The 18,052-nt window shown below is 35.2% G+C and overlaps 2 protein-coding genes across 2 annotated transcripts; one reads left to right on the plus strand and one right to left on the minus strand.

Annotated features, from left to right (window-relative positions):
* The first annotated feature begins 410 nt into the window (after nt 1-410).
* LOC107495279 (cell division topological specificity factor homolog, chloroplastic-like) lies at nt 411-2,569 on the plus strand. The gene is given in 3 exon segments (XM_052263413.1): nt 411-1,297; nt 1,758-2,109; nt 2,112-2,569. Coding segments are annotated over 2 exon segments (516 nt in total). The 5' UTR covers nt 411-1,297; nt 1,758-1,826; the 3' UTR covers nt 2,345-2,569.
* An 11,624-nt stretch (nt 2,570-14,193) lies between these two features.
* LOC107495397 (wall-associated receptor kinase 5-like) lies at nt 14,194-17,740 on the minus strand. Its single transcript, XM_016116547.3, has 3 exons — nt 16,739-17,740; nt 16,490-16,651; nt 14,194-15,671 (listed from the first exon to the last, which is right to left on the minus strand). Exons 1-3 carry the CDS (start codon nt 17,646-17,648, stop codon nt 14,461-14,463), a joined length of 2,283 nt encoding a protein of 760 aa, XP_015972033.3. The 5' UTR covers nt 17,649-17,740; the 3' UTR covers nt 14,194-14,460.
* Between the last annotated feature and the right edge of the window lie 312 nt (nt 17,741-18,052).

Here is an 18,052-nt window from a genome sequence, read left to right on the forward strand (position 1 = left end):
TAAATGTTTCTTTCCATGGTGAATTGAAATCCCAATTGCATGATATATCTTACAAAGCAGGGCATATCAGGTGGTATTTGATGAGGGGTATTTTACTTTATTTTATTTTATTATTATTTTTAGGAATTGAAGCCTTTGGGGTCGTCAATGTATCTATTTTGAAATTTTAGTTCATACAAATTCACATTTCTAATTTCGATATTCCCTCTTTTTATTTTATTTATTTTTTCACTTCCGCATTTCGCTGTGAAGTTTGTAAAAAATCACGGAGTTGATTTACTTGTCTAACATGCTTCTGTGAACCTGGTTTTAAAGCTTGCACCCATAATGAACTTCTTTTTATTGTGTACAGCATGTCGAAATAAGAATAAATTTCTAGTAGCTCTCCTTACAAATATTATTTTCTTGCTATGGTTAGAATTCATTTTCTTTATTATTATCCTTATTACTATTATTAGTATTATAAGGTACAAATTCATTATGCTTGGGATGTTTTGGAGGCTATGTTCCGTCTGTCTACATTCTGCAGCAATAGCGTTTTTGGCTTTTGTTGTTGTTAAATTATATTATTTTTTATCTTTATTTTAAGTTGATTGAAAGTAACAAGAAATCTCACTACGCCAAGATAATGTGGACTATGTGGCAACCTGCAATCCTGCATCCATAAGTTGTAAAGTTGTAATACTATGTAATTGCTCACCAGCACGAGTACCACAGGAAGACATAACTGCTTTTCAACCTTATTTCATTTGCTTGGAAGTATGAGTTGTATCTAGTATTTGTTGATAGTTAATAGTTATTGATGGATTAAGATATTATTTATTAGAATAGTATATTAAGATACAAGTTTTGCATGAGAAAATAGCGAATTATCAGAGAAGCAAGTTGCTATTCTTCCTGATGACCTAAGCCATCTCATTGTCTCCAATCAACCGAATGTCCCCCACACTGTCCTTTGCCCTTCCATATTCACATTCTCTTCAATGGTTCCCACAACCATCTCATCACTTTGCTGTTGCTGATATCTATTTTGCAGGGTCTTCTCCCATCTAAAATTGAATCCCCCTTACCTGCTCCAGTTCGTTCCCATTTCTGCACTTGGTCTCCTTTTCTTCTTTCATTAATAAACCTTAGATTCTCTCCATCAGCCTATAATCTTGCAGCCTGTTAGGGACGTGTATTATGGGGTGCCCAAAGTCCGCATCAAGTAGTCTGGGATGTTTGATATTGTATTTAAGGAGACTGATTCTTTCTCCTTAATACTAGCTTTTAAGGTGTGGTTCCTCGTTTTCCTTAGGTACTTAACACAGCTTCTTTTGTTTACATGGGTTAGAGGTCCTTTTGCTGATTGTCTTATTGGCAAATAAAAACCTGCATTTAATTGGGTGGATTAGTATGATTAAAGAGTTTGTGAAATTGCAGTTTTCAATGTAATTTAATAAAATGCTGTTGTTTAATCTTTGTGTTTGGATATTTTTATTCTGATGCCTGTGTCTTGCTGCCTTTTGACCTGGACAAGGGTACAAATAACGTAGAAAACCTCTCCAGTTGTGGGGATAAGGTTTTATATATCTACTGTGCTCAAACCCAGAGCGTCATGCACTAGGCCACATGTCTTATAGATGTTTAATTTTTAATTGTTGATGACTGCTATTCAAAAATGCTCATGGTTTGTTATATATTATGCATATCTCACAAAAAGAATTAGCAAGAATCTGAATGCCTTATCACTAATACCCTAGTTTTCTGCCTAATAGGTGGATTTCAGTGGTTACTCACATGGAGCGTCTAGCATCTCTGAATTCACAATTGTACCTAGCAGCAATATGCGTGGCTTCTGCAAGCCAGTTTCTGGAGTCCTTGAAGGTCCCAAGTTTTCATCAAAATCTGTTATTCGAGAAGCTGAAAACTTCCTCCTTGATGCTGTTAACATGAGTTTCTTTGAGCGATTAAATTTAGCTTGGAAGATAGTTTTCCCATCATCAGTATCTAGAAAAAGTTCGAATGCTAGAATTGCCAAGCAACGCTTGAAGATGATCTTGTTCTCTGATCGATGTGAAGTAAGTGACGTGGCAAAGCTAAAAATTGTTAACAACATTGTGCGTGCTCTATAGATTTTGTGGAAATAGAGTCACAGGACAAAGTTCAGCTGAGTGTCTCTTCTGATACAGATATTGGAACTATTTACTCTGTCACTGTTCCTGTGCGGCGTGTTAAGCCAGAATATCAAGATATGGATGAAGTTGGGACAATAACAAATATTGAGTTTAAGGAAACCGGAGACAGTTCTGGTTCTTCTCTCGATGTTAGATTTGATTTCTTTGTTCCGGATGAAAGGTCTTGAGGGTTGATTTCTTTGTCAAGAGCTTATGGCTTTGAATCCTCTAGCAGCGAAACCACTTCGAAGTTCTGTATATATTTATTTGATTGTTGACAATTGCTGTAGCGTGTCTGAAGCATTTGTTGAGAAATTTTGTGCCTCCTCTGTTACTGTTAGTTTATCTTGATTATTTTGTTGTAGTTAATGTTATGTTTTCTGTACTTAACATAGATAATAGGGTTTTCTTACTTGAGTGTATGAATTATTATCTTTTCATTAAGGATGCTTGTTCTTATTGGTCTTTGCAAATAAGTTTTGACGAGATTAGTTAAACCTAATTCATCCATAATTGTTACTCTCGATTATAACCATGTGTCAGACTCAGACATGGTTCTCATTCATATTCATAAGTCAACCAAATTATTTGCTCCTCAACCTTCTGATCTGGAGTCAGACGTGCTACCATTGCGCCACGGATCCACCGGTTGCAAGGACTTGCATGTTTAACTAAAATAAAGTAGCCTAAGTAGTTTCATTTGTTTCGTGGGCGGGAGTTCATGAATTTGAAAGGTCACCATTGTCACATCCCAGAGCACCACATCTCCTTGTTCTCATGCGCTGAAATTGAAAATGAAGGGAGATAACAGTGATTCGTTGCCCACTCCAACAACCTCCTCAGCTCTTCTTGGGACTCCGTAATCCTCATCTCTCTCTCTCTCTCATCTTTTGAGAAAGTTATTTTAGTTGCTTATTGAGTGGTGAAATTGCAGAGTCTTCGGTTGTACGATGTGGACGCTTCATTGCTCAGACTTGAAGCTCCTTCCGAAGCTCCCCTCCTCGATTGTTACTTCCATGACGAAGCCGTTGCTTTCTCCGCCGCCTCCATGGCTTAATTCGAAGGTCCCATTTTTTGTTTAATTAAATATCTCCTAATATTTATTGTTTAATTCAAAGAGAACTTAGGTCTCATGATGTATAGTGTATACTTGTTTAAACTTTGAAGTATTCCAGGATCCCGGCATGTGGTTTCGGAATCACTTAGTTGCCATAGTTAGTTAGTGAGCTTCGAAATTGAGATTGGTTACTTAGTTAGTTGACGCAATTTGCATTTGGAGTTCTAGTGTGTGTTTATTGATTATGTCAGAATTGATTTTGAAATAAAATGATCTATGTTTGATATATTTTGTTTTGTTGCTTTTTTTTTTCACTAAATGATTTCAACTATCCATGATAAATAATTGAATCTGAGATTTTCACTTCTGTTATAATTAATTTTGGCTTCATAATCAATTATGAAATTTTGGTCCACACCATAATTGATTATGGGTGCATCAAACTGGTAATCCAAACATGCAAATAGTGGATCACATTCCTGACATCATTGTTTAAGAAACAATTTCAGTCTTCAAAAATTTAGTACCACGTATACTTGATTGAGCAACAAGTCAGTTTGCAAAATCGAAGGTTCACTGTTTGACTTAAAGTGAAATTGTAAATGGCATGCTGCATTATGCTGATAGTGATAGAGCAGGTACATTGAATAAATGCCCAAGGGAATGTGATGGTTTGTTTGATAGATTTTTCATACCTTCGTTTTGCTGTGGAAGGTTGAAAATATAAATACAGCTAAAGATGTTGGATGAATGTGTAAGAATGAGGGAGAAATGGGAAATGGGGTGCTCTGAATTTGAATTGTGAGCTATTAAAATTCTTTATTGACTTTGGTTAATAAGCAATGAAGCATGTGATCTGTTGTATATTCCATGTTGTGGTTTTCTAGCATCCATGTTAGCCTTAAGAAAAAGGCTTAATGGCTTGACTTGTTTTGCAGTGGATGTGTTTGGCTTTATATTATTTCTTTAGCATGTTTTGTTTGACTCCTTTTGGCTAAACTTTATAGGTATGATCTGGATTCAGGAATTATTGATACAATGGGTGGTCATGATGATATAGCATCGTGCATTGGATATTCCAGTGAAACATGTAAGCTATTGACCAAATTTTGATGCCCTTTTATAGTTGTAATCTTCACCTTTTAATTTTTCATTTATTGATAATGTTGGGCATATCGGCAACTAATTAATAATCCTTCATGTTGATACTGTTGCTCTCATGTTTAAGCATATATGAACGAATACGAATAATTCATACATGTTACTGAAAACCTCTGAGACAGGTTGTATAGCAAACTAAATGTTCATTTATCTTTTACAACAAACTTTCAACAATAAGCTTTTGACTGTTTCTGAACAGTCGAGTGGATATTCATACGTAGAGCTCAATAAATTATGGTTACGAAGAAGGTCCAAAATGCTTTTACAATATTTAGAGATAACATAAAACGTCAATTTAAAGGCAGATTACTTGCTTTTACTTAAAAACACAGTTGCAGTATCATAAATGTTTTGTATGCTAACTTTGCTTTTTCAATTGTAATTATGAACAACTATACATACTTGTGATGGTCATAAGCTTCATCATATGCTTAAACTTGTATTAGAAGTAAACACCAAAGACACAATAAAAAATAAGGAAAGACGTGGATATTGCAGTGTTGGTCGCCAAAGTTGTTATGGCGGCAGATGGTGGTGACAGCAAAGGAAAGAGGGAGGGAGGGAAAGAAGGAGAAGAAATAGGGGTATCTGTAAAGGAATGACAACGACAGAGAGGAAGGGGCGACGGCGGTGCTCTCAGCGGCGATGGGAGGGGGCAGAGAACGAAAGTGGTGGTGGTGATGAGAGAGAGAGAGGGGGTGGTGTAAAGAGAGAGAATGAGAAATTCGAAATGGGGGAGATGACGTTCACGCTTTCATTTAGGGAACTATTACCGTCGGATTACGTTTTTTGTGTACCCAAAACGCAGCGTTTCACTAAACAATGTTACTATCGGATCTTTCCGCCGGTAAATCTGATGGTAGTGGGCACGCCAAAATTTCTTTTTTTTTTCCCTCCAAATATTACCATTGACATTACCAACAGAAATGGTATTCCGACGATAATATTTTAGAGTTATGAATTTATTGCCTAATCCGATGGTAAATCTGCTCACCGCTAACGTCCGACAGTAAATTTGACGGTACTCAGCGTTTTTCTTGTAGTGAATTTTGTTTTGTCTCGTCACGATTAACCAAGAACAGAGCAAACTCGTTATTTTCGAATATTCTGAGTTACTGTGACTTCTGTGAGATAGATTACACAGGCGACAATTTCATTTTGTCTCATAACGAATGTAAATCAGAAACAGACCAAAGAAGAAAAATGACACATCTATATATCCTAGTTCAACCACCATGTGCAATGTGGCCTACGTCCAGTCTCTACCACAACTGTGGTGAAATTTTCACTATATTTTCACAAAGATTACAGTCACCAATTTTTTAGGATTTTACCCAATCCTATTTAGGACAAACCAAACTTCTATCCCAACTTGATTTGGCTAAGTTCACTCCCTAAACTTTCAACCACTGAGTGCTCACCTAACTTAGCATGGGAATTCCCTCCGAATTATGAATACAAAACAAAAATACATACAAAAGAGTTTGAAATAATTTTATGACTTTTCTCCAAGATTACTCTCTTTGTCTTTTTTTTCAATGGTTTTTTCTAATATACATAACTCCTTTTTTTCCATTGATAAGAAACGAAAAAAGATAAAAACTGAAGAATCGAAAATTTAATGTAAAGCTACGAAGGAGAAGAAGGTTAAGTTTGAAAGCTATGAAAAGCCAAGCAGTGTGTTCACTCTCCTTACTTCAATTTCTAGCTGTTTATCCTTTTTAAAGAAGAGAAAAATTTCTAAAACTTAAGTTTCGTTGAATATCTTTGACTTGTTCTTCTTTTCCAAAATTTTATATCAGAGAGAAGAAGAGAGATAAGACTACAGTAGTGATTAGAGTTAGCATGCATCCTTACCTTACTGCTTTTCTTTTTTTTTCTTTTTCTTTTAGCTTCAAGGATCTGAGTCATTCATTCATTCTTAAGCTCAAAATTTTGTTTTTGACCTTTGATTTATAGCAGTGATACACAACCTTCATTTTCTTCATCTTACTCGAATGGTGCATGGAGGAAGAAAGCAACTTCAACAAGATAGAATGGTAGCACAAAAGTAAAAATTTGGCTTCTGTGATTTACCTCAATCAAATCAAATTTAATTTTGCTTCTTGACTCCGATCCAGATTTTGACTTTTTCTCTTTCTTTCTTTTTTAATGTCAAAATTTGTAATGTACTTTTTCTTAAATCCTTGAACTCTATTTTAAATACTCTTTTTTGTTTACGAAAGTTTTCTTTCTTTCTTAACTTTGGGATTAATTATGTGAGTTGTAATAAAAAGAAAGAAGTAAGTGTTTAATTGGAGTGTTGGTCTCATTGAACATGAGTTTAAAAAGTGAATGAGTTGAATATTTCATGGACTTATTTTAAATATTTTATTTTTCGACATAAATCACGCGTATTATAAATATTTTTGGACTTTCAACTCAAAATCATAATATTCGTCATCATCAAATTATTATTGTTAGTTTTTTTCAAACTCAACAGACCCGTTCTATTTATGAATTGTCATTGGACTATCTTAATGTTGATTTCTGACAAAACTCTGTTTAAACCTGCAGAGTTGAATGGTAAAATAGTAGAGCAAGCACCATATGAGAGGGAGGCTCTACAAAGAAAGAAATAGGCAGCTGAAGAATGAAAAGCTTTTTTACATTTTTCATTACTATTATCCATATATATACAAGGATATTGGACATCCTAACCCTAATAGATACACTCTATCTAACCATCTATGTACACCAGAGTACCTAAGAAGTACCTAATTAATAAGGTAAAATACTATTTAATATATAATCTTAATTACATCCCCTTCAAGCTGGGGCACATGAAAATTGATGAGAGCCAGTTTGTCATTACAAGAGAAGAAACTTTTAGGTGACAGTGACTTGGTTAGGATATCAGCAACTTGGTTTGTTGAAGAAACTGGAAGAAGCTTAATCAGTCCTTCCTGAACTCTATCACAAATAGTATGACAATCAATCTCTATATGCTTAGTTCTTTCGTGAAAGACTGGATTAGCCACGATATGGAGAGCAGATTGATTGTCACAGTACATAACAATACGACGAGAGAGAGGTATTCTAAAGTCTTTCAACAAGTAAGAGAGCCACACTCCCTCACAAGTGGCAAGAGCCATGGCTCTATATTCAGCTTCAGCCGAGGAGCGAGCTACGGTGTGTTGCTTCTTACTTCGCCAAGAAATCAATGACTTTTCAACAAAGAAACAAAATCCAGATACTGAAAGTCTGGTGTCTGGACAAGCTCCCCAATCTGAGTCAGAGAAGGCAGTGAGTGTGAGATTGTTGGAGGTAGAAAATAACACTCCCTTGGCCGGAGCACCTTTAAGATATCGAAGTACATGCAGAGCGGCTTGAAAATGTTTTGTTGTGACACAATCTAAAAACTGACTGAGCTTACCAACTGCAAAGCATATATCTGGCCGTGTATTGGTGAGGTAAATTAAACGTCCAATTAGCCGTCTATAAGGTGCAACATCATCAAGAGGAGTTTCTGAAGATTTAGATAGATGAGTTGTATAATCTATTGGCGTGGAGGCTGGTTTTGCATTCGTCAACCCAAACTCATCAAACAAGTCAAGTGTATATTTGCGTTGATATATGGCAATGCCTTGTTGACTTATGGCAATTTCCAAACCAAGAAAAAATTTTAATTCGCCAAGATCCTTAATTTTAAATTTGTTATCCAAGAGCTGTTTAATCCTTGCAATTTTTCTCCAATCATCTCCTGCTAAAACTAGGTCGTCCACATAAACAAGGATACATGTGAAGCCTGAATCAGATAATTTAGTGAACAAACAACTGTCTGATTTTGATTGAGTATATCCATCTTCAACGAGAACACAACATAACTTCTGATCCCACTGTCTACTAGCCTGTTTCAAGCCATATAACGATTTTTCCAACTTACAAACTGAACCAGCTGGCATTCTTAAAGTAGTGAGTTTGATGACTGGACTAAAGGTATTAAAGTAGTCAAAACCTGCCGTTTGAGTGAAGCCTCTTGCAACGAGCCTTGCCTTGTAGCGTTCTACCTCACCACTGGGTTTGAACTTGATCTTGAAAATCTATTTGCAACTGATTGCCTTCTTTCCAAAAGGAAGAGAAGTCAGTTTCCATGTTTTATTCTCCTCAAGAGCATTCAATTCAGCACTTATTGCCTTATGCTAGCAATCATAGAGGATGGCCTCTTCATAACTTCTTGGTTCTATGGTGGAGGATATAGCTGCTGAAAAAGCTTTATGCCTTATTGACAATGTGTTGTAAGATACATAGTCAGAGATTGGATACTTCACTTCAAAGGAAGTTGGAAATTGCTGAGCCGAAGCATTGACCTGCATACAATGATACTCTTTTAAATAGGATGGCTGTTTTCTTTGCCTGCATGATCTTCTAAGTTCATTAGCATCAGAGGTGCTATTTGGATTAGTTAATGATACAGCAGGATTCAAATTATTTGCTTCAAAAATGGAAGGTTGACCAGAAGAAAAATCATGAGATGCAAGTTCCAGTGAGTGAGAATTAGGAGAGGATGATGCATGAGAATTAGATGCAGGTGCATGAGGTTCTGAAACGAGAATTTCTTCATTAGAATGCAAGTCTCTTGATCTTGTCAGTAAATTATTTTTGAAATTAGAAAGAGTTTCAAAATTAAGCAATTTATTTGATGTTTCACTACTGCAAAAAGGATCTGAATGAAAATTCATTTCAAGATGAGAAGCATTAGAATTTTTGAGAGTACATATTTTGAGAGTACGAATTTTTAATGCCTAAAGATTGATCATTTGAGGACAAAATCTCTTTGAAAGGAAAATAGGATTCATAAAAAACAACATTTCGAGAAATAACAACTTCTTTGGTTTTAATATCAAGTAAAATATAGCCTTTTGTCCCTGATTTATATCCAAGAAAGACACACTTTCGTGCTTTATGATTCAATTTCTTTCGATGAGCATATAAAGTAGAAGCAAAGGCTAAACAACCAAAAACCTTTAGAGAAGTTAACTCTAGAATGTTGCCATTAAGAATCTGATATGGGCTATGTTTAAATGTAACTTGGGGTACTCTATTAATTATGTAAATAGCATGAGCCACTGCATAATGCCAAAAACAATTTGGAAGATTAGAAGCAAATATGAGAGCCCTAGCTACATTTAGAATATCTTGATGCTTTCTTTCAACAATTCCATTTTGTTGTGGTCCACACAATTTTTTTGATGTAAAATTCCTGTCTTTTGATAGAAAGATTGCCATAAGAGAGTTCTATAAAGACTTGTATCATCAAGAGAGGTCTCCTGAGATGGGGTTCAGAGATGGTCTAGTGGAAAGGATTAGCGAGGAGGATTCTAGTGCTCTAGAGATGCTACCGTCACCAGAGGAGGTTAAAGAGGCAGTGTGGGATTGTGAATCATCCAAGGCTCCAGGATGTGATGGTTACAACATGAACTTCATAAAGAAGTGCTGGGCTGATATAGGCTCGGATTTCACGGCAGCGGTACTTGGCTTCTTCCAATCTTCAAGGTTGCCGCATGATGCTAATATCACGTGGGTGGCGTTGGCCCCCAAGTTTACTGGTGCTAAGGAAATCAAGGATCTGCGTCCGATTAGCATGGTGGGGTGTGTATACAAGGTAATTTCGAAGATGCTGGTTAGGAGAATGAGAGGTGTCATGCCAGGGCTAGTAGGTGAAACACAGAGTGCTTTTGTTAAGGGTCGTAAGATTCATGACGGAGCTCTTATCGCTTGCGAAACAGTCCAGTGGATCAAACAGAGGAAGAAGAAAGCGGCGGTAATAAAGCTTGACTTTCAGAAAGCATATGACAGGGTCAAGTGGAGTTTTGTAGACCTTGTCTTGCAGAAGATGGGATTTGGCCAAAGATGGAGGGGATGGGTTATGGAGTGTGTGAGCACGTCCTCTATGTCAGTGCTGATAAATGGCTCGCCGTCCAAACCGTTCAAGATGGAAAGGGGCCTGCGACAAGGGGATCCTCTATCCCCCTTTCTTTTTGTCCTTGTTGTTGATGTTCTACATAGGATGATTGGAGAGGCTGTGAGAAACGGTCGCATATCGCCGTTGCTGGTTGGGAGAGATCATATTGAGCTGTCGCACCTACAGTTTGCAGATGATACTGTCTTATTCTGTCCTCCTGAGGAAGAGACAATCAGGAACTATAGGAGGCTGCTTCGTTGCTTTCAGTTGATGTCAGGTCTAAGTATAAACTTTGATAAATCTAGCTTAATCCCTGTTAACTGTGAGGAGCAGTGGGTACAACGCATGTGCAGTGTGTTGGGATGTAAGCAGGCCAATCTACCAGTTAAATATCTGGGTATATTGTTAGGAGCAAACCCAAGGATGGTGAAGACATGGAAGCCAGTAATAGATAAAGTGGAGGAGAAGCTTAGCCTCTGGAAGGCCAAGATCCTAAATAAGGCCGGTAAGTTAGTGCTTATCAAAGCTGTTTTAAATAGCTTACCGGTTTATTATCTGAGCCTGTATAAGATGCCTAAGGCTGTTGCAGAGAAACTAATTTCCTTGCAGAGGAGATTTCTTTGGAGTAAAGAGGATGGTAAGAGCGGTATGGCTTTGGTAAAGTGGGAAGTGGTTCAGACTCCTAAAAAGCTAGGTGGATTGGGGGTTGGAGATGCCATGATACGAAATTCAGCTCTGCTGTTTAAATGGTGGTGGAGGTTTTCTAAAGAGGAGTGTCCATTGTGGAAGAAGGTTGTCTGTTCCTGTAACAACCTGAATCCAAATGAGCTCCTATCATCCCAAGAGCTACCTATTCGAGGAGGACCGTGGAAGGATATTTGTCAGTTACAGTTTAAGAATCAAGAACTCAGGCAAAAGATGATTACTGGGTTGTCCATGGAGGTGGGTGATGGGAGAAGAACTCGATTTTGGGAGGATGTCTGGATTCAGGGAGGTTCCTTGAAAGACCGGTTTCCGAGGCTCTTCTCAGTTTCAAACCAAACAGGGTCAATGATAGGGGATTGTGGGTTTTGGGATGGGTTCGCCTGGATATGGAATTTTCAGTGGAGGAGAGAATTATTCCAATGGGAGTTGGATTTAGTGAACCAGCTTCACAACACTCTGAGGCTGATTAAACTGGATCCTGGGAGAGAGGATAGAGTTGTATGGAAATATGATAAACAAGGAATTTTCTCTACTAACTCATTTGTGCAGGTGTTGCAGGTGGACATGGTTCCGGCGGATATATCAAGCTACAGTTTCACGAGGACTATTTGGAAAGGTCTGGTTCCTCCCAGGGTAGAGTTGTTTGTCTGGTTTGCCCTGATTGGAAGAGTCAATACAAAGGAAAGACTGAGTCGGCTTGGGGTCATTCACCAAGAAGATAATCTATGTGTGTTATGTAATAATGGTGTTGAATATGGTCACCATATCTTTCTTGGTTGTAGCTTTTCATGGAAGGTTTGGTGTGCCTGGTTGTCATTTGTTAGAATGCAATGGGCTTGTCCAGGTACAGTGAAGGAACACTACCAAAGTTGGACTGAGAACTCAAAAACAAAGCAAGAGTGCAAGAGGTGGATGGTGTGCTTCTGTGCAATCATTTGGAACATATGGTTGGAACGGAATCGGAGGATATTTCAGAACAAAGGGAAAGGGGTTGAGGAGATTATCAACTTGTCTTTTCTGAACTACAAGGAGTGGTTAGGTGCAGACCCCTTCTGTTGTTGATGGCAATGCCGGAGATGGCAAAGGGATATCTACTTTCTCTTTTTATTCTTTTATGTTCTTAGCTTGTTCGTATTTTGCTACTGTCTTGCTCCACTTGTTGTGTTGAGCTCTTCGTTCAAAAAAAATTATCAGTTCTAATGGCTTTTACCATGATTCCTTTTTGTGTATAAATCACTTGTGCCTGCATTTTGGGAACACTACTCCCCCAGAATGTGAAGCCGACAACAATGGTTTCACCCTTGGTGCTGGTGGAGATGCATAGTTCTTATGTTCAAGGCTGACGATTCTTTTTTAGTGTTGATGATTGAGTCTCTTTGTCCTCCTATTACTCATACATAATCTTCTGCTTTTTGTATACTGTAAGAAGCAAAATCGTATTATTCCACAAACTCTATTTTAAAATATTACATCAAATTTAGATTTATAGCCGAGAACTACAACAAAAAAAAAGGGATGTAATTAAGATTATATATTAAATAGTATTTTATCTTATTAATTAGGTATTTCTTAAGTACTCTTGAGGTACTCTGGTGTACATAGATGGTTAGATAGAGTGTATCTATTAGGGTTAGGATGTCTAATATCATTGTATATATATGGATAATAGTAATAAAAAATGTAAGAAAGCTTTTCACTCCTCAGCTGTTTATTTCTTTCTTTTCAGAACCTCCCTCTCATATGGTGCTTGCTCCACTATTTTAGACAAGGATATTAGACATCCTAACCCTAATAGATACACTCTATCTAACCATTTATGTACACCAGAGTACCTCAAGAGTACCTAAGAAGTACCTAATTAATAAGATAAAATACTATTTAATATATAATCTTAATTACAATTTCAACGAGATCAGTTATAACCCACAGGTTTTGGCCAATTAGTCTGTTGTGAAAAGAGAGAAAGCTCTAGGAAAAAAGCTTGTTCAACGCATTATAAATATGCTAAATTTACATTAGAAATTTCATAAATTAATTATACTTATTCAATTAGTTAAATAACCATGATTATTAATTAAGCAACTGTAGTGGTATTATCTTGTGTTAAGTTCTCTGCACTGTCTTACTGTCTTGCAGTCTAGGATGTTTTGGATTTCTTATTAATAGCTTTGTTTTGTTATGATTGGACTATCTCTTGTTTTAGATGTCTTATTAAGTTTTAAGTTTCTGCTTCTGAATTTATGTTTTCCTTAAGAAACATATATTTGTATTTTTCATTTGTGTAGGAAGAATTTTGGAAATTTCACTTTGTTAATTAAATGGGATTTGAATTTCCCTTTTTTCTTACTATCAAAATATCTTACTAAATTTGTCAACGATTTTAACAAAAAGAATTTTAATTACCTTAAAAAGTGACACTGCCTTATAAAATTTCTTCATCCAAACACACTCTAAATACATAAATTTCTTAATTTTGTGAAATTAATAATTACTTATCTTAATTTATGACAGACTAACACAAGCATGAAAATTGAGAACACTTGGGGTTGTGGCAATGCAATATTAGTTTGTGCATTCGAACTCGATTAGGCTACTAATAGATTTAAATTATTTCTTAATTAATTTATCTCTTCATTGTTGTTAATTAGTGACCCATATGAACGTCAGGTCCCCTTTGTCAGTATTATGATGTAGTTAAAAATTGAACCGAACTAAACGGTAATTATTGATAAATATTGTTACAAAATATGTGTATTATTACATAGGTCAGCTATTATTATACTAGTGAAGATGATTATACAATTTTATTAAAATAACATCTTTTTAATATTTAAGAAAACTTTTTAATTTTAAAAAAAAAATATATATATATATAATCTTAATTTTAACAATGATTTTTAAATATTATTAAAATTATATTAATAAATTTTACTTATTTTTATCAAAAATGTTAAAAAATTATCAAAACTTATTGTTTTTAATCTTCACTTAGCTATTAATTTAATTCCTTTAGTCTAGTTCTTTTAGTCTACTAATCTAATAACATATTTTATCCTTATGATTAAATGATGATAAAAAATAATAAATTTTAATAATTTTCTAATATTTTTCAAAATTTATAAAAAGAAGGAATTCAATACACCAATAGGAACCATAATTTATTAATAAAAAAAAGCAACACAATCACAAGCAGATAAAAATAAAGGGTTATGCTACGTATACATTAAACTGAGTAAACTCAGCCATCAAAGTCACCCACCAGTATAAAATATATGTTAAAATATAAATACACGTTGAAAATGAATTAAGTCATATATGTATTTATACACAAATACATTGGTGGCTGATTTTAGTGTACAAATAACATTTCTCTAAAATGAAAGAGAGGCCATCAAGATTTTGCATGGTTATCTTCACCTATCACAATACTAGCAATATCACCTTCCACTTGGTAAGGCAATTAGCACTTCTTGATCCTTGATGATGCTATCATATTCTGTAGTTTGCTGACCACTACTGCTATTACCGTGCTCATATCTTTCTGACGATGATGATATAGGAAGTAGGTGCTGGGTCTCTTCAAAATTCTTGTCTCCATTATTATTAACCCAATGGTGCTTTGACATTAGTCTTATTCCCTCCAATTCCATTGCCACTTCCTTCATACTTGGTCTTTCTTCTCCTATAAGTCTCAAACACTTTGTTGCAATAATAGCAACTTCCACAATCTCCTGCTTATTTTCTTCATTCAATATTCCAACTTGAAGAGCCTCCAACAAGCAATCCTCTTTCACGCAAGATAAGAAGTACTTAGCAAGATTTGTCTTCTCTTCCGACTTCTCAAATGAAAAAGGTTTCTTTCCTGTAAGAAGCTCCGCGAGCACAACGCCAAAGCTATACACATCACTTTTCTCGGTTAGTTGGCTAGTCTGCATGTACTCTGGATCCAAATAACCAAAAGTTCCTTGCACCATTGTAGCTAGTGCAGTTTGATCCAATGGAACAAATCTAGAAGCTCCAAAGTCAGACACTTTGGCAGTGTAATCTTCGTCTAAGAGAATGTTAGCGCTCTTAACATCTCTATGGACAATTGGTATGGAAGCAGCTGAGTGAAGATATGATAAAGCTCCTGCTGTCTCTGTTGCGATTCTGAGACGATTTTCCCAATTGAAATAATTTCTCTTGTTTTCATTATGGATGAAATCAAAGAGTGTGCCATTGCTTATAAACTCATAAACTAGCATAGGGACTTCTGTTTCTAAACAACAACCCAAAAGCTTCACCACATTTCTGTGGTTAATTTGGGACAAAACAATCACCTCATTTATGAATTGCACAACTTGGTCAGGATCAACTATTTTGGACTTCTTGATAGCAACAATTGTTTTATTTTCCAGAACTCCTTTGAAAACTGTGCCATAACCTCCCCTGCCAATGATTAAATTCTCGTCATAGTTGTTGGTGGCTTTCTTCAATTTGTCAGCGGTGAAAATTTTAGTATGGGAGGACTCTTCTCCTTGTTGTAGCAAAATAAGACCACCGTTTTGCTCAAAAAACTTCTCTTTTAGTTTGATGAGTTTTCTCTTTTGATACGTCAGGTATAACAAACAAGTCCCCACCAAAATAGCTATAAATCCTGCACTAGCCCCTGCATGTAATGTGTTGGACACAATTTTTTAATTTTCTTTTACAAAAAAAGTATTATTTTATCAAAAAATGTTATTTATATGCTAAAATTAGTTACTAATAAAATATATGTTAAAATATAAAACACATATTAAAAATTAAATTAAACAACACAAGTATTTATACAGGAAATGCTTTCATAAAGATGCGTAAAACGTTTTTTTTAAAGACGCTCGTGTTGTATTATTCTTGGAGGTATTAATGAACTGGTTATTTTTGAATTTCTTAATAAAGTAGAATAAAACTGATTTTTTTTATAACAATAACAATAAACCCAATTATTTTTAGAGATCTAATTGTATTTTTAAATGTTTAGGGATTTAAATGTCTGCAAAACAAAAAGTCAGAGATATATTTGTCTTTTTATCAAAAAATTTAAATATATTCGATTTAGATTGTGTAATTCGATCGGATCAAACCGGGTCTAATAATTATAAATTATAATGCAGACAATTGGATTTATTATTGTTGCTATAATAAACTGATTTTATTCTGGTTTATCAAAAAATAAATTATTAACCAGTTTAATAAAGATGTCAAATAATAATATGACACATATAAACATCTTTAAAAAAAAGACATTTTTAGTGTCTTTATTAAAGTGCTCTCCATTTATATGTAGTAACTAATTATAGAATAACAACCATCTATTATTAAAATAAGAATTGATATCTATAATTTTATTAATATAGATAAAAATTACGAAATAATATATGCATTTAAATATAAATAACTGACTGATTATTTATAAATGTAAGCACATATAATTAAATTTCTTACCAATGACAATACGTGGAAGGAAATTTTTCTTCTGGCAACCATCTTCCTTGGTACCATTTCCAGATTGCCCCTTAGGACAGAAGCATGTGTAGGATCCATTTGTATTGTGACAATTATGGTCACTTACACATGAATGTTGTCCTGTCTTGCATTCATCAATGTCTGCAGAGAAAACAAATTGAAGTTGTCAAAGAAAAGACAACAAATTATATAAAGATAGATGAATGTTTAAGGAAAGTAGTTAATTACCTGTGCAACCATGCGGATGGTATGGATTTCCTTCAAAACCTTGCTTGCATTGACACCGGTAACCGTGTCCACTCTCTGCATCCACACAAGTACTATTTCCCTTGCAAGCGTTGGTACCTCTGTTGAGTGATTCTTTACATGTTTCGTTTCCAACACTCCAATTGAACACCACAGGGAGCATCTCATATGGTAGATTCTCCAAGTGGACCTTGGAAAAGGTGTAATTGCCATTCTTGACAACAAAGGAATAGCTACAGTTGTTGAAGGCCAGAGAACTTTGGAAATTCTGAAAGGTACCTACTTGAGTAGAGACGTTTCTCATTCTAGGAGGAATATCCACCTCACAGCACCCGATGCCGGAACAATCTCCATCCTTGATTTCCATAGTGTTGCCATAACATCTTGTTAAGCACCCCGTGGAATAATTTGAATTGTTGTAGAAGCTATTAAGATAGCCATAAGTATCGCAGCCAACACTTATAAACTTGTTGTCTTTGCTGGAAATGGTGAAAGAAGGACTACTTATGAGCCTGCTGGGTTCGCTACTTACAGCGGTGTCACCATAGGTACTATCATAACAATATTTGGAGACAAAAATCAACATATCTGCTTGACCTTGGGAGATGTTTATGTTTATGACTTGGACATTGCCCGATGTTAAACTAGAACTACTACTGTTGCAAGTAAGATTAAATGGTTTCTCTAAGAAACAGGTAGTACCGTTTACAGTTTTTCCTACGCCAAATGGATATGGAATTTGAACATTTCCACACTTCCTTTGGCACCCATCAAGGGCTATTTGAGTACTATCAATATCATCTATAGCTACTACTTCTACTTCTACTTCTACTTCTACTTCTACAAGGACCAAGGTAACAATAATAAATAACAACATGCCCTTCACTCCCATTCTCCCCACAACTATAATAACATCAATATGATCCTCTACGCCTCACTAGATCAAGCTTCTACTCTCACAACTTATACCCAAGTGTTAGGAATTTCAAGTGTGAATTCTGAATAGAAAATGGCTCTCATGAGTTGATTGATTCTTTTATAGATCTCAACAAAGGGTGTTGAAGTGTTCAACTTATTAGACCTTGTTGCTAAGGAAAAGTCATCCCCGTGTCTAATAATTTAAAAAAGAAAAAAGAAAGCATATTAACTAGTTTTTATTATAATTATAGGTAACAAATATATAATTATAGATATTATATTTAGCATTGTTTTTTTATTAAAAAATTAAAAAATACTGTAAAAGAAGAGAATTAATAAATTTTAATAAAAACAAGTTGAGAAAACAATAACGATTTT

This window comes from Arachis duranensis, chromosome 6 (assembly GCF_000817695.3).
Source record: "Arachis duranensis cultivar V14167 chromosome 6, aradu.V14167.gnm2.J7QH, whole genome shotgun sequence".
NCBI classification, from domain to species: domain Eukaryota; kingdom Viridiplantae; phylum Streptophyta; class Magnoliopsida; order Fabales; family Fabaceae; genus Arachis; species Arachis duranensis.